This window comes from Hyla sarda, chromosome 1 (genome assembly GCF_029499605.1).
Source record: "Hyla sarda isolate aHylSar1 chromosome 1, aHylSar1.hap1, whole genome shotgun sequence".
Lineage (NCBI taxonomy): Eukaryota > Metazoa > Chordata > Amphibia > Anura > Hylidae > Hyla > Hyla sarda.
The window spans coordinates 232,865,080-232,882,437 of NC_079189.1; the positions used below are offsets into that span (position 1 = coordinate 232,865,080).

Here is a 17,358-nt window from a genome sequence, read left to right on the forward strand (position 1 = left end):
GGAAAAAACGAAAGTGCAAAAACTGAAAAACGCTTGGTCCCAAAGGGGTTAGGTACTGTAAATTCTATACATAAAATAAATTATTTCATATGAAACCATTAAGCAAGTAAAAATATATATTTTTGTAGGCAAATGAACAGATTGAGAAGGCAGGAGGAAGAAGTACTGCTACTATAGTTATTGCTCTGACGGATGGCAAGCTGGCTGACCAGATTCCTGTGTTGACGGTAAAAGAGGTAAGTGCCAGTCTAAATTCTTTGGATCACTTTTATTACTGCTTATTATTGCTGTTGCACTGTACATTTTCTTTATGTTTCTACAGGCTGATAAAGCTCGAAATATGGGAGCAAGAGTCTATTGTGTTGGAGTACTGGATTTCAAGTATGATCAGGTAAATACAAATTGAAAGTTCAGTTATCTAAGGGCTGAGGAAGATCTCTGACCATAGGGCCTGTGCTGGAGTGCTGTATGGCATCCTAGTACAGAGCCATGTAGCCTTTGTGTTCTGCTATGCAGGCTCTGTTAGGTGCCATATGTATGACCGTATTTTCACCAAGTGTTTACCTTTCTGCCGTGGTTGACATATATAATAATATTAAAATAAGTTAAAAAAAAAAAAAGCACAATGTTCAGGTAGACAATAGACATCTTATCAAAAATTATAAAACTGGCCTCATTACCGGAAATGTGTTTAAAGGGGTACTCCACTGGCCAGGGTTTGGAACATTTAGTTCTGAGCGCTGTGTGCACGCTGAGGGGGTCGGCCACGCCCCCTAGTGACATTAAGCCATGCCCTCTCAATGCAACTCTATGGGAGGGGGCATGATGGCCATCACACCCCCTCCCATAGACTTGCATTGAGGGGGCATGGTGTGATGTCATGAGGGGGCGTGGCCGGCCCCCGTAGTCCACACACAACATTCGGAGCTAAATGTTACAAATGCTGGCCAGTGTTTGTAACCCGTCATCAAACACAGAATGTTTCCTAATATGGTCGGCCCTGGAGCAGAAGATACAGTGAAAGATCGCTGCAGAATCAGAGCACGAAACAGGATCAGGTCATCAGTGTCAGCTGAGCATTGTAGTTTTGAAACATATGTAGGGCTGCAGTTTGAAGACCACTGGACTAGAGGATGCAATCACCTTAAAGGAAATTTGTCATCAGTGTTACCTGCACTAACCAGTCAGTATATACAGGTAGTGCAGGTGACGCTGATGACAACCATACTTACCTGATCTTATTCCGTGGCTCCGTCCTCCTGCTATCTTCTTTCGTATCTTCCACTCCGGGGCCCACTTGATGCATGGGCGGAGCTTCCTGACGTCACTGTTCCTGCTTCTCTGCTGGAACCCCCTGCTAGCGAACATCAGCAGTGATGGCAATGCACCCATTCGGCCCAGAGCAAAAGATATGGAGGAAGATAGTGGGAGAATCAGACCACGAAACAGGATCAGGTAAATATCATTGTCATCAGTGTTACCTGCACAAAAACGGTATGGCACTTTAGTACAGAGGCATGTAGCCTTTGTGTGCTGCTATGCAGTCTCTGTTAGGTGCCATATGTATGACTATATTTTCATCAAGATTTTACCTTTCTGCGGTGGTTGACATATATAATAATAATATTAAAACCAGTGTGCAGGTAGACAATAGAATTCTTATCAAAAATGATAAAACTGGCCTCATTATCCACAGCATTTTTTTACGGAAATCTGTCATCAATTCTGTCAACATTCTGTTTCTTAATACATTATATTTATTTATTAAATACAATGCTTAATTGTTATAAATATATTTAATACAGATGTAGTGACAAATGGTTCTTGGCAACAAGATGTTGGCACTTCCTTGACAGGGGGAACACCTTAGGGGACAATAAAAACTTTTTTTGCCCATGTCAATAAGATTTTAATATAAACATGTATAACTACTAAAAATAAAATCTGTTATTAGGCGTCACTTAGTATCTATAGTTCCTTGCCTTTATTTTTGTATGAATTCCTGAGTCAGTCATCTCTATTATTCTCTTTTGCATCTATTTTGGAAACTGTTGTTATTGTTTCACAGAAATCATTTTTATAAGACATAGTGTTTGAGTAAAGTAGTAAAATAAAAAAAAATAAAAAATAAATCCCACCAGTGTTACTATATTTCACTCACTTTATTTCTAATACAAAAATGAGCTTCATCCTGCCTTTGTTAAATTGACACAACACATATCTAACAGTATTTGCTTTCTAAACACTTTCTATTTATTTCCTAAAGCTGATAAAAATTGCTGACTCAGAAGAACATGTGTTTGCTGTTGAAGGTGGTTTTAAAGCTTTGGGAGGGATCATTAATTCTGTAAGTACCACAATGGAAATGGACAGGTTATAAATTTCTCAATGTTCTAAGTTAGTATTTGCAACATAAGTGAACATTTAATAACTGCAGGCTTGTCAGATTTATATCTTAATAATAAGAAGCTAAACGATTGAGTTTAAGGCAAACCTGTGATTTTATAAATGTAAAAAAGTACATGATTTTGTTACATTAACCCTTCATAGTGGCAACAAGGTGATTTTTGAGCTCTCACTGCTGTTATTGAGCCTCTCCCCCTCCATCACAGCTGTTTCTTATTATGTCCATTTTAGGGGGAACTGGACTGTTTACCGGTAGTAAAAACACAGTAACTTCCTCCCTTAGTTGTCTGGCCAATCACAGCACAACACTTACTCCTCTCTGCTATGCTATGACATAGTGCTGGGAAAAGTGCATTGAACTAAACACACTGGCGCTGTGCTGGGGGTGATATACAACACATTACTATAGATTACATGTTGGTCCAGAAGGGATTATTGATGTACCAGTTTTGAAAGTTGATAGGTTAGCAGAAAGGACAACAGCACCACAGCAAGGAATGGGTAACATGACAAAAGCAGCCCTTGTCTAATCAGTGAACGGCTGCTGATGCTTTTGAAGGTGACAATCTGAAGGGAGGGTACGAGGAAGATAACATTGAAGAGGCAGCTCTTTGTTTATAATAGAAACTGTAATGGCAGTAAGAGAAACGAGACTCCTGGACAATGGTGTGTGCCAAAATGTGTGTTGAAGGGGTATCACCTTGGTTCTTATATATGTAAGCAGTAGACTTTGTGTTATACAGTATGTTTATTATATAATTTTTCGATGTGCATGAAATTGTATTTTTGAGATTGCTGCACTTTAAACCAAAATCAGTATAGATCATACAAAGTTCACTGTTTTAATGTATATATGCCCCCTTACTTTCTATACTGAACTACTTTCTTTTTAGCTAGTGTGACCAGTCGTTGTTGGTTCCATTTTAATTCTATATAGAGGTCACAATACAGTTCAGTTAACAGTACAGGGGCCACTGGGCAATTTATTATTACCCTAATTATGTACTTGTATATTGGTCCATGCTAAAGGAGAAGGGGAAAGTATGTGTGACACCATAGTGTTGCAGTTCAAGGTCTATCTAGCCTCTGTGCCTGTGAAGTTGACAAAATTGTGTGGACTATCTTTCTGCCATGTGAGTGATCCAAGAGAGTCACACCTGCATTGTGTTGGGTCGGGGGAAGTGATGTTGGTGTGTTTGAGGAAACACTTCTTAACTTTGCTTGTATGCAAGAACTTTGTGAGGACTGTCCAAATTGAAGATGGCAACCCAAGCCAATAAACTGCAAGTTGACAAGAGGCGGCATAAGAGTGAGAGAGTGGACTTAAACTGAGTTGCCTGAAATTAAGGGACAGTAGACCAAAAGTTGTGTTTGAAACTAACTCTCTTTGCAACTGTCCAAGTATTTTGCCTACGTGCCAGAACTTACGGGCCTACACATGGACAGTGTCATGCAAACATTTGCCCCCAAAATACTTTATAAGCTTTGTGTATGCAATTTTTCATGTAATTGTAATTCATGTCTAGTGTAGCTCTAATATAAAAACAACCACAATAATTCTTCATAAATGTGAAGGGCCTACTTAACCCCTTCATGACCCAGCCCATTTTCACCTTCATGACCTGGGCATTTTTTGAAAATCTGACCACTGTCACTTTAAACATTAATAACTTTGGAATGCTTTTACTTATCATTCTGATTCCGAGATTGTTTTTTCGTGACATATTCTACTTTATTTTATCGGTAAAATTTCACTGATATTTGTATCCTTTCTTGGTAAAAAATCTAAAAATTTCATGAAAATTTTGAAAATTTAGCATTTTTCTAACTTTGAAAGTCTCTGTTTGAAAGGAAAATGGATATTCCAAATGAATTACATATTGATTCACATATACAATATGTCTACTTTGTGTTTGCATTAAAAAATTGTCAAGTTTTTACTTTTGGAAGACATCAGAGGGCTTCAAAGTTCCGCAGCAATTTTCCAATTTTTCTCAAGATTTTCAAAATCTTAATTTTTCAGGGCCCAGTTCAGGTTGGAAGTGGATTTTAAGGATCTTCATATTAGAAATACCCCATAAATGACCCCATTATAAAAACTGCACCCCCCAAAGTATTCAAAATGACATTCAGTAAGTGTTTTAACCCTTTAGGTGTTTCACAGGAATAGCAGCAAAGTGAAGGAGAAAATTCTAAATCTTCATTTTTTACACTCGCATTTTCTTGTAGACCCAATTTTTTAATTTTTACAAGGGGTAAAAGGAGAGAAATCACCCTAAAATTTGTAACCCAATTTCTCTCGAGTAAGGAAATACCTCATATGCGTATGTAAAATGTTCGGTGGGCGCAGTAGAGGGCTCAGAAGGGAAGGAGCGACAATGGGATTTTGGAGAGTGAGTTTTTCTGAAAGGGTTTTTGGGGGGCATGTCCCATTTAGGAAGCCCCTATGGTGCCAGAACAGTGGACCCCCCCACATGTGACCCCATTTTGGAAACTATACCCCTCATGGAATGTAATAAGGGGTGCAGTGAGCATTTACACCCCACTGGCGTTTGACAGATATTTGAAACGGTGGACTGTGCAAATCAAAAATTTTATTTTTCATTTTCACAGACCACTGTTCCAAAAATCTGTCATACACCAGTGGGGTGTAAATGCTCACTGCACCCCTTATTACATTCCGTGAGGGGTGTAGTTTCCAAAATGGGGTCACATATGGATATTTATTGTTTTGCGTTTGTCAGAACTGCTGTAACAATCAGCCACCCCTGTGCAAATCGCCTCAAATGTACATGGTGCACTCTCCCTTCTGGGCCTTGTTGTGCGCCCTCAGAGCACTTTGCACCCACATATGGGGTATCTCCGTACTCAGGAGAAATTGCGTTACAAATTTAGAGGGTCTTTTTTCCCTTTTACCTCTTGTGAAAATGAAAAGTATAGGGCAACACCAGCATGTCAGTGTAAAAAATTTATTTTTTTACACTAACATGCTGGTGTAGACCCCAACTTCACCTTTTCATAAGGGGTTAAAGAAGAAAAAGCCCCCCAAAATTTGTAAGGCAATTTCTCCCGAGTACGGCGATACCCCATATGTTGCCCTGAAATACGACAGGGCTCCAAAGTGAGAGAGCGCCATGCGCGTTTGAGGCCTGAATTAGGGATTTGCATAGGGGTGGACATAGGGGTATTCTACGCCAGTGATTCCCAAACAGGGTGCCTCCAGCTGTTGCAAAACTCCCAGCATGCCTGGACAGTCAATGGCTGTCCGGCAATACTGGGAGTTATTATTTTGCAACAGCTGGAGGCTCCGTTTTGGAAACAGTAGCGTACCAGACATTTTTCATTTTTTGGGGGGAGGGGGGCTGTGTAGGGGTATGTGTATATGTAGTGTTTTTTACTTTTTATTTTAGGTTAGTGTCAGTGTAGTGTAGTGTTTTTAGGGTACAGTCACATGGGCAGAGGTTCACAGCAAGTTTGCCGCTGGAAGTTTGAGCTGCAGCGCAAAATTTGCGCCATCTCAAACTTGCAGCACTCACTGTAAACCTCCGCCCATGTGAGTGTACCCTGTACATTCACATTGGGGGGAGGGGGCAAACATCCAGCTGTTGCAAACTCCGAGCATGCCCTTTGGCTGTCCGTGCATGCTGGGAGTTGTAGTTTTGCAACAGCTGGAGGAACACTGGTTTGGAAACACTAAGTTAAGTAATAAACTTTCAAGTGTTTTGCAACCAAACTTAGTGTTTCCAAACCAGTGTGCCTCCAGCTGTTGCAAAACTACAACTCCCAGCATGCATGGTCTGTCAGTGCATGCTGGGAGTTATAGTTTTGCAACAATTGCAACAGCTGGAGGCACTGAGGTAGGAAACGGACAATGTTTCCCAACTAGTGTGCCTCCAGATGTTGCAAAACTACAACTCCCAGCATGCCCAGACTGCCAAGGCATGCTGGAAGTTGTAGTTCGGCAATATCTGAAGGATCAGATGTTGCTGAACTACAACTTCCAGCATGCCTGGGCAGTCTGGGCATGCTGGGAGTTGTAGTTTTGCAACATCTGGAGGTCCACAGTTTGGAGACCACTGTATAATGGTCTCCAATCTGTGCTCTTCCAGATGTTAGAGAACTACAACTCCCAGCATGCCTGGACAGACTGAGCATGCTGAGATTTGTAGTTTTGCAACATCTGGAAGAGCACAAATTGGAGACCATTATACAGTGGTCTCCAAACTGTGGACCTCCAGATGTTGCAAAACTACAACTCCCAGCATGCCCAGAAAGCCAAAGGCTGTCTGGGCATGCTGGGAGTTGCAGTTTTTAAACTCTCAGAGGCAGCAGTGAGATCGCTTTACGGCGATCTCACTGCTGCCAATGAAGATGCTGCACTGCTGCCGGAAACTCACCTCCGGGACGCAGCGCAGCCAGGACCGCATGGAGGACGCCGGGACCGCACGGAGGACGCCCGGACCGCTCGGGACACCGCGCCGACGGGTAAGTGACGCCGGGGGACGGGACAGGGACACTTAGCAGAGCGGTGTGTGTCCCGATCCCCGTGATCGGGACTCACACACCGCGCTGCTAAGTATTTTCATAGCGAAACGCTGCTATCAGCTAGTCAGATTTGACCAGCTGATAGCAGCGATCGCTAGGGGGGTGGGGGATGAAACCCCCCGTGGTCGCACGGTAAGATGGCTGGCTATCAGTGATAGCCACCATCTTTCCGGGCGCTGCGGGATGCCGCGAGTAGCGGCAGTAATATCCATGACGTACCTGTATGTCATGGGTCGGGAACACCTTGCCACCCATGACGTACAGGTATGTCATAGGTCGGGAAGGGGTTAAAGGGGTACTCCGGTGGAAAACTTTTTTTTTTTTAAATCAACTGGTGCCAGAAAGTTAAACAGATTTGCAAATTAATTCTATTAAAAAATCTTAATCCTACCAGTACTTATTAGCTGTTGAATACTGCAGAGGAAATTATTTTCTTTTTGGAACACAGAGCTCTCTGCTGACATCACGAGCACAGTGCTCTCTGCTGACATCTCTTTCCATTTTAGGAACTGTCCAGAGCAGCATATGTTTGGACAGTTCTTAAAATTGACAGAGATGTCAGCAGAGAGCACTGTTCTCGTGATGTCAGCAGAGAGCTCTGTGTTCCAAAAAGAAAAGAATTTCCTCTGTAGTATTCAGCAGCTAATAAGTACTGGAAGGAGTAAGATTTTTTAATAGAAGTAATTTACATATCTGTTTAACTTTCTGGCACCAGTTGATTTAAAAAAAAAAGTTTTCCACAGGAGTACCCCTTTAACATTAACTATCTCAAACTCAGCACCAGCTTTGTAAATCTATCTGAAGGCCAAAGCCAAGTACTGGATGTGATGCAGTTATATAATGTTCATATCCAATTCTGGTATGACCTCTGTGGTCAGATATGTTTTTTTGCTGCCAAGCATCCTTAGATAATTGAAGTCTTACAAGCTTCTCAAAGTGTAAGAGATATTCCCATATGAACTAGTTGCTGCACTGCCAAAGGCAAAGCAGTAACTGAAAAAAGTGATAGAACTGCTAGATTTTGACAGAAAATCATAACATAACAAGAAACTCTATAGGTTCTAAACAATATATGACTATTCTCACTGTTCTTCATCATTGTGCAAAAAAAAAAAATGCAATATTCTAAAATTGTACTTTATCTTTAATAAGACATACATCAGAAGCATCATTCTTTGGTGTATAGTCTGTCATAAAGTCTTAAGTTTGTACTAAGTTTAGTTGGGTTCAAGAGAAAACTTACCGTATCTTTTTCTAAAAATAAAACTGGAAAAACCCACAATGAAGTGCTGGATCCATCGAACCATGGATAGTACCGGATTCATATGATCCCTACTGACTTCTAATGGGGTTCCTTGGGGAATGTGTCTTTTTGATATAATTACTAGCCTTTTCTACAAATCTGATCAAATTATGAATGAAGCCTCTGGCAGAAATGTAAATAGACCCCCAAGATGGCAAATAGGAAATTGAATAATGAGTATCTTTCTACATTATACAGTATATTTATAAATTATATTAGCAACTTGCAATTAGGCATACCTGGATCCTTTTAAAGGAGAACTCCGACAAAACGATTTTTTTTCTATCTGCCCTGCTGCCAAAATAAAAATAATAAAATTTTACTTATCTTCCGCCGATTCTCCAGTGCTGCTGGAATTGGGCTCTCACCCTCCAGCCCGTTTTCTAACGGCTTTTAGTGCCCAACACATAACACTGTGCTCATTTAATCGCCGGCCACACTGATGTCCTGCCTCGGCCGGTGCGGGACATCATTTCGGCCATCGATTATCTAGGCGCAGTTGAACATGTCAGACACCAAAAGCCGGGAAGAAGACCGGGCTGGAGGATGGGAGCCCAATTCCAGCGGCACTGGAGAATCGGAGGAAGGTAAGTTAAAGGTTATTATTTTTATTCCAGCTGCCTAGGCATATAGGATAAAGACCATTTGTATGTGTTTTCATCCTAGAAAAACATATTTTCAGTCCAGAAAAAATACTTTTTTTTTTTTGTTTTGTTTTACAAATTCCTGGTTTATACTTGAAATAAAGTATTTTATTTATTAGGCTATGTTCACACCTACTTAAAGGGGTACTCCGGTGGAATTATTATTTTTTTTTTAAATGAACTGGTGCCAGAAAGTTAAACAGATTTGTAAATTACTTTTATTAAAAAAATATTTATCCTTCCAGTACTTATTAGCAATTGTACTGTATGCTACAGAGGAAATTATTGGATTTTTGAATTTCATTTTTTTTCTTGTCCACGGTGCTCTCTGCTGACACCTCTGTCCATATCAGGAACTGTCCAGAGTAGCATAGGTTTGCTATGAGGATTTTCTCCTGCTCTGGACAGTTCCTGATATGGGCATCAGGTGTCAGAAGAGAGCACTGTGGACAACACAACAATAAAAGAATTTTCTCTGTAGCATACAGCTGCTAAAAAGTGCTGGAAGGATAAAGATTTTTTAATAGAAGTAATTTACAAATCTGTTTAACTTTCTTGCACCAGTTGATTTAAAAAAAATGTTTTCCACCGGAGTACCCCTTTTAACATGACATAAACAGAAAAAACTGAAATAATGGCAGTGCTGTATGGATACAAATGGCACACATGATTATATTTGTCAGGCCTACACCATGGTGTTAATCATTTTACAGTAAAAAAAAAAGAAAAAAAAAGCACAGCATGTTGCCTTACACAATGTACTGGGTGGAAATGTTCTAACACCTTTGTTAATTATTACCTTGGAATCAAGGTCTTTTTCTTTTGGCCTATTTGCTTTTCCCACTGATCACTGATAGAAGCAACAAACAAACCCGATTGTTAAGAAGTAAACTGCAATATAAAAGTTTAGGAAAGTTGTATTTATCTGTAAAACATTTTATTCATCAGCATTAATTTTAAAGCATTTTCCGGTATCACTGAATAGTTAGGACATTATGACATTTTCTATTATGCTTTATGTATGAATAACACATTTTAGGATCTTTACTTTTTATCATTGAATAAATTGAATATTGAATATATTGTCTATATTTACGATTGACTCCAGGTCGCATGCACTTGTGTGACCCTGAGGAATCAATCGCATAGTTATAAGTAAAGATCATGGGGGACTGCATGTTCAATATGACAGGTTCTCTTTAAAGGACATCTGCAGCGTGATTAACACTTATCCCCTATCCACAGGATAGGGGATAAGTGTTTGATCGGGGAGTGTATTCGACCGCTGGGACCCCCTGTAATCTCCTGTATGGGGCCGCGCCTGTCCCATGCAGGGGGCGTGCCAGCCGCAGCATGACGTTTCAGCCGGCACGCCTCCTCCATACATCTCTATGGGAGAGGTGGGGAGGCAGCATTCGTGCCTCCCCGTCTCCCCCATAGAACTGTATGGGGACAGGGAGGAGACGGGGCGTCACTGTCGACCTCTAGGTCGACGCTACGCTCCTTAGCGCTCACCATGAGCGCTAATGGCGGCACCCCGTTAGGGAGATCGGGGGGGTCCCAGCGGTCGGACCCCCTGCAATCAAACACTTATTCCCTATCCTGTGGATAGGGGATAAGTGTAATGCCGCTGCAGTTGTCCTTTAATGACTGTGGATAAAAAAAGGTGCTCCTCATATGTGACAATCGGACAGTTATGGTGCTTCTATTGGAAAATAATACTTTATACACTGTCAATGGTTAAGATTAGTTGGGTAACAGTTTCTTGAATAGGTGATGATCTGTAGCGTGTTTGTTGTACTGTACATCATACACAAGTATATGGACCTAATAATGGTTTCCCTAGATCTCAGTTTTCATAACCCTCTTCCTCTTTTGTTTGTGTCATCACAGACACTCTAGCTAGAAGCTGTAATAGTCTGTTGTCGTGGCACATGTTCAGTGTGCAGATGTTTGGCATCACTTAAAAGTATGCAGCTATTTCTTTTTATATCAATGGAAAAGAGAAGCAGATATATTTCTATGTATTCATTACAATAAATGAATATACTGAACAAAATACATTGTATACATAACATTCTGCATTCACTAACACTCTTACTTTAGTTATCTAGTATCTAGTCTGCAGAATAATAGCATTTGCGTTTCACGCTTTCTGCTATGAAGTAAGGGCCAGAATGAGCTGTTATACTAAAGCAGTATATGAGCCAACTAAACTACTAATCTGAAGAGTATGGGGGGGGGGGGGGGGGCTGTAATCGACAACCTCTATAATTTCATCCACTTATTGCCAGTCTACCATTTATACTGAGCCATAGGTGAGACTAATAGTGATAGTGTTACTTTAATCATGCAGGTTAGGGAGGGGTGGGGAAGCGTTGCAAGCTGCAAGCAGCACTGCTTCCTTGACTCTTAAGTTTAGCAGAAAAACACTACTTTTTTACTTTGCGAACAGCCATTAGCTAAGAAACAAGTATGATATGTTTTACCCCCCCATCCGCTATCTGCCCATGTCTTCAGATTCCCAAATAGATTCCCTTTAGAGATCTGCTGCTAGCCCCTTACTGCCAAATACCACAGGACACCTTCAGAGATCTTTTTGAGTTTATTCCTCAGTTGGTTAGAGCTGTTTTGTAGGCAAGAGGGGGTCTAGGCAATATTAGGCAGGAAAAGGTTGCACTAATTTTCAGGTTGCAGTCTACATTCTTTCCTATATTTCTGACTGCTGGATATACAGTTTGCAACCTGCCCCTAGTTCTTATGTGGACTTATTACTCCTAGTAATACAGATTGGATATAAAGTCTTTGTATCATCGATGCTGTTGTGTTGTAACACAGCAAAATTCCGCTGTAAAAGCTGACAGTGACGTCTAAAGGGACCTTTGAACACTCCCTGGTGGTCCCCCGACCCCCCCACCCCCGCAGCACGATCGTGGGGGGGGGGGGGGGAGTAAACCACTTCTGATGAAGCCGGTGGGCTCACCTCTCGTCCTGTGCTTACTGTGGCTCCTGCATTGATAAAGGCTGGCTGAACCAGGCTGTATCAATCAAGCAAATAAATACAAATAATACAAGCAAGATACCCTATCTGTAGGGAGGGGGGAAATGTAAAAATATAATACCCCAACATACTCCCAGGGTCTATGAGGGTGGACCATGTATTGTCTGCTGAAACAGCGAAAGAGCGCAAACATCAAAATAGAAAAAGGCTGTGGCAGACTGATGTAGCAAAATAATTAACAACTTTATTGTTAAGAAGCACAATTTTAATATACATAAATGACACAGAGAAATGGCAACTGAAACAAGGACATCTCCTGGATAGAGTGCATAAAGATGCTAAAGGGGCAAAGTGTCACGCTGTATGATTAAATAGTAAGGTAGGTATATACATACATACACAGATTGCACACCATATATGATGTGTGTAGGCAGATAAAGGTTAATTTAAGCAGCAGAGCACTTACATTGCAAGAAAATATTGCAAGTCCTATCAAAGTGCATTAGTACAGATGGTGCAAGCTGAAGCAATACCCACATATGTAAAATAATGAGAGCGTGGTCAGGAGACATCCACCTCTATGACAGTTTCGGACTACGTCCGTCTTCCGTGAGTGGCCATCGCATATTGGGGGGTAGAAATATATAAGGGAAGTGAACCAATCATAGTAAACATGTAATACAGACGTATATTAGAAGCAGCTGTGTACCTGGTTGATCCTGCCGCATCTCGTGCCTCAGTCATGTCATCTCCGGTGGTCATGTGATTGCGCCGCCAGGCCTGGGGAGATGACAGGGCTGAGGCGCAAGATGCGTCAGGATCAACCAGGTACACAGCTGCTTCTAATATACATCTGTATTACATGTTTACTATTATTGGTTCACTTCCCTTATATATACCTACCCCCATTATGAGATGGCCACTCCCAGAAGAAGGACGTAGTCTGAAAAGGTCGTAGGGATGGACGTCTCCTGGCCACGCTCTCATTATTTTACATATGTGGGTATTGCTTCAGCTTGCACCATCTGCACTAATGCACTTTGATAGGACTTGAAATATTTCCTTGCAATGTAAATGCACTGCTGCTTAAATGAACCTTTATCTGCCTACACACATCATATATGGTGTGCAATCTGTGTATGTATATATATACCTACCTTACTATTTAATCATATAGCGTGTGGCACTTTGCCACGTTAGCATCTTTATGCTGTCACGAAGCCGGCTGGCAGGAGGTGGATCCTCTGTGCCAGAGAGGGATTGGCGTGGACCGTGCTAGTGGACCGGTTCTAAGTCACTACTGGTATTCACCAGAGCCCGCCGCAAAGCGGGATGGTCTTGCTGCGGCGGTAGTGACCAGGTCATATCCACTAGCAACGGCTCAACCTCTCTGACTGCTGAAGATAGGCGCGGTACAAGGGAGTAGACAGAAGCAAGGTCGGACGTAGCAGAAGGTCGGGGCAGGCAGCAAGGATCGTAGTCAGGGGCAACGGCAGGAGGTCTGGAACACAGGCTAGGAACACACAAGGGAACGCTTTCACTGGCACAATGGCAACAAGATCCGGCGAGGGAGTGCAGGGGAAGTGAGGTATACATAGGGAGTGCACAGGTGAACACACTGATTAGAACCACTGCGCCAATCAGCGGCGCAGTGGCCCTTTAAATCGCAGAGACCCGGCGCGCGCGCGCCCTAGGGAGCGGGGCCGCGCGCGCCGGGACAGGACCGACGGAGAGCGAGTCAGGTACGGGAGCCGGGGTGCGCATCGCGAGCGGGCGCCACCCGCATCGCGAATCGCATCCCGGCTGGAGGCGGTATCGCAGCGCACCCGGTCAGTGGATCTGACCGGGGCGCTGCGGGAGCGAGAGTGTAGCGAGCGCTCCGGGGAGGAGCGGGAACCCGGAGCGCTCGGCGTAACAGTACCCCCCCCTTGGGTCTCCCCCTCTTCTTGGAGCCTGAGAACCTGAGGACCAGATTTTTATCTAGGATATTGTCCTCAGGTTCCCAGGATCTCTCTTCAGGACCACAGCCCTCCCAGTCAACCAAAAAGAAGGTTTTTCCTCTGACCTTTTTGGAGGCCAGTATCTCCTTTACGGGAAAGATGTTTGAAGAACCGGAGACAGGAGTGGGAGAGATAAGTTTAGGAGAGAAACGGTTGATGATGAGTGGTTTAAGAAGAGAAATGTGAAAGGCATTAGGAATACGAAGAGAAGGAGGGAGAAGAAGTTTATAAGAGACAGGATTAATCTGGCACAAAATTTTGAAAGGACCAAGATAGCGTGGTCCCAATTTGTAGCTGGGAACACGGAAGCGGACATATTTAGCGGAGAGCCATACCTTGTCTCCGGGAGAAAAAATGGGGGGAGCTCTTCTTTTCTTATCAGCAAACTTCTTCATGCGTGATGAAGCCTGTAAGAGAGAATTTTGGGTCTCTTTCCATATGGTGGAAAGATCACGAGATATTTCATCCACAGCGGGTACACCAGAGGGCAAGGGAGTAGGGAGGGGGGGAAGAGGGTGACGGCCGTACACCACGAAAAATGGGGATTTGGAAGAAGATTCAGAAACTCTGAAGTTATACGAGAATTCGGCCCATGGTAGAAGATCTGCCCAGTCATCCTGGCGGGAGGAAACAAAATGCCGTAAATAATCACCCAGGACCTGGTTAATTCTTTCTACTTGCCCATTGGATTGAGGATGATAAGCAGAAGAAAAGTTTAATTTAATCTTGAGTTGTTTACAGAGAGCCCTCCAGAATTTAGACACGAATTGGACGCCTCTATCCGAGACGATCTGCGTGGGCAACCCGTGAAGACGAAAAATGTGTACAAAAAATTGTTTTGCCAACTGAGGCGCAGAAGGAAGACCAGGAAGAGGGATGAAATGTGCCATCTTGGAGAATCGATCAACGACCACCCAAACAACAATGTTGCCACGGGATGAGTCCATACCAATCAGTCCAATAAAGTCCATACCAATCAGAGACCAAGGCTGTTCGGGAACAGGCAGAGGATGAAGAAGACCAGCGGGCTTCTGGCGAGGAGTCTTATCCCGGGCACAGACAGTGCAGGCTCGCACAAAATCCACAACATCCGTCTCCAGAGTCGGCCACCAATAGAAACGAGAGATGAGTTGCACGGATTTCTTGATGCCCGCATGACCTGCGAGATGGGAGGAGTGACCCCATTTGAGGATTCCGAGGCGTTGGCGTGGAGAGACGAAGGTCTTCCCTGGAGGAGTTTGCCTGATGGAGGCTGGAGAAGTGGAGATCAGGCAGTCAGGAGGAATGATGTGTTGCGGAGAGAGCTCTACTTCCGAGGCATCCGAGGAACGAGAGAGAGCATCGGCCCTAATGTTCTTATCGGCAGGCCGAAAGTGAATTTCAAAATTAAATCTGGCAAAGAACAGAGACCACCTGGCCTGGCGAGGATTCAGCCGTTGGGCAGACTGGAGATAGGAGAGGTTCTTGTGATCGGTGTAAATAATAACTGGAAATCTTGATCCCTCCAGCAGATGCCTCCATTCCTCAAGTGCTAATTTAATGGCTAGTAGCTCTCGATCCCCGATGGAGTAGTTCCTCTCCGCCGGAGAGAAGGTCTTAGAAAAAAAACCACAAGTAACAGCATGCCCGGAAGAATTTTTTTGTAGAAGGACCGCTCCAGCTCCTACTGAGGAGGCATCAACCTCCAATAGGAAGGGTTTAGATGGGTCAGGTCTGGAGAGCACGGGAGCTGAAGAAAAGGCAGACTTGAGCTGTTTAAAGGCGTCTTCCGCTTGAGGAGGCCATGACTTAGGATTGGCATAAAGTTGATTGTCACGAAGTCTCTGAAGAACCATGCGGACATGCTGGCGGTGTTCTTCTAGGTTGGCAGAAAAAATCAGGATATCGTCCAGATACACAACAACACAGGAATATAAGAGATCACGAAAAATTTCATTAACAAAGTCTTGGAAGACGGCAGGGGCGTTGCACAGGCCAAAGGGCATGACCAGAAACTCAAAGTGTCCATCTCTAGTGTTAAATGCCGTTTTCCATTCATCCCCCTCTCTGATGCGGATGAGATTATAAGCACCTCTTAAGTCCAGTTTGGTAAAGATGTGGGCACCTTGGAGGCGATCAAAGAGTTCAGAGATGAGAGGTAGAGGGTAGCGGTTCTTTACCGTGATTTTATTAAGACCGCGGTAGTCAATGCAAGGACGTAGGGAGCCATCTTTTTTGGACACAAAGAAAAATCCGGCTCCGGCAGGAGAGGAGGATTTGCGGATAAAGCCCTTTTTTAAATTTTCCTGGATGTACTCAGACATAGCAAGAGTCTCTGGGGCAGAGAGAGGATAAATTCTGCCCCGGGGTGGAGTAGTGCCCGAGAGGAGGTCAATAGGACAGTCATAAGGCCTGTGAGGAGGTAGAGTCTCAGCTTGTTTTTTGCAAAAAACATCCGCAAAGTCCATATAGGCCTTAGGGAGACCGGTTACAGGGGGAACCACAGGGTCACGGCAAGGAGTACTGGTAACCGGTTTAAGGCAGTCCTTGAAACAAGAGGGACCCCAACTCTTGATCTCCCCTGTGGACCAATCCAGGGTTGGGGAATGGTGTTGAAGCCAGGGTAGTCCAAGGAGAATTTCGGAAGTGCAATTGGAGAGGACCAAAAACTCAATTTTTTCGTGGTGAGGTCCGATGCACATTAGGAGGGGTTCCGTGCGGTAACGCACGGCACAGTCCAATCTTTCATTGTTAACGCAATTGATGTAGAGAGGTCTGGCGAGACTGGTCACTGGGATGTTGAACCTGTTGATGAGAGAGGCCAAAATAAAGTTTCCTGCAGATCCGGAGTCCAAGAAGGCCTTAGTGGAGAAGGAGAAGGTAGAGGCAGATATCCGCACAGGCACAGTAAGACGTGGAGAAGCAGAGTTGACATCAAGGACTGTTTCACCTTTGTGCGGAGTCAGCGTACGTCTTTCCAGGCGGGGAGGACGGATAGGACAATCCTTCAGGAAGTGTTCGGTACCGGCACAGTACAGGCAGAGATTCTCCATGCGGCGTCGTGTCCTCTCTTGAGGTGTCAGGCGAGACCGGTCAACTTGCATAGCCTCCACGGCGGAAGGCACAGGAACGGATTGCAGAGGACCAGAGGAGAGAGGAGCCGGGGAGAAAAAACGCCTCGTGCGAACAAAGTCCATATCCTGGCGGAGCTCCTGACGCCTTTCGGAAAAACGCATGTCAATGCGAGTGGCTAGATGAATGAGTTCATGTAGGTTAGCAGGAATTTCTCGTGCGGCCAGAACATCTTTAATGTTGCTGGATAGGCCTTTTTTAAAGGTCGCGCAGAGGGCCTCATTATTCCAGGAAAGTTCTGAAGCAAGAGTACGGAATTGCACGGCGTACTCGCCAACGGAAGAATTACCCTGGACCAGGTTCAGCAGGGCAGTCTCAGCAGAAGAGGCTCGGGCAGGTTCCTCAAAG

General features: G+C 43.7%; 1 protein-coding gene across 3 annotated transcripts in view; it reads left to right on the forward strand.

The window, feature by feature from the left end:
• The window catches only part of ANTXR2 (ANTXR cell adhesion molecule 2), a 270,321-nt gene that overhangs the window by 113,608 nt on the left and 139,355 nt on the right, over nucleotides 1-17,358 (forward strand). For all 3 annotated transcript variants that reach the window (XM_056568946.1, XM_056568945.1, XM_056568947.1), the window contains 3 exons: nucleotides 129-236; nucleotides 323-391; nucleotides 2,267-2,347. In XM_056568946.1, coding sequence (XP_056424921.1) covers nucleotides 129-236; nucleotides 323-391; nucleotides 2,267-2,347 — 258 coding nt within the window. The remainder of the gene's footprint in view (nucleotides 1-128; nucleotides 237-322; nucleotides 392-2,266; nucleotides 2,348-17,358) is intronic.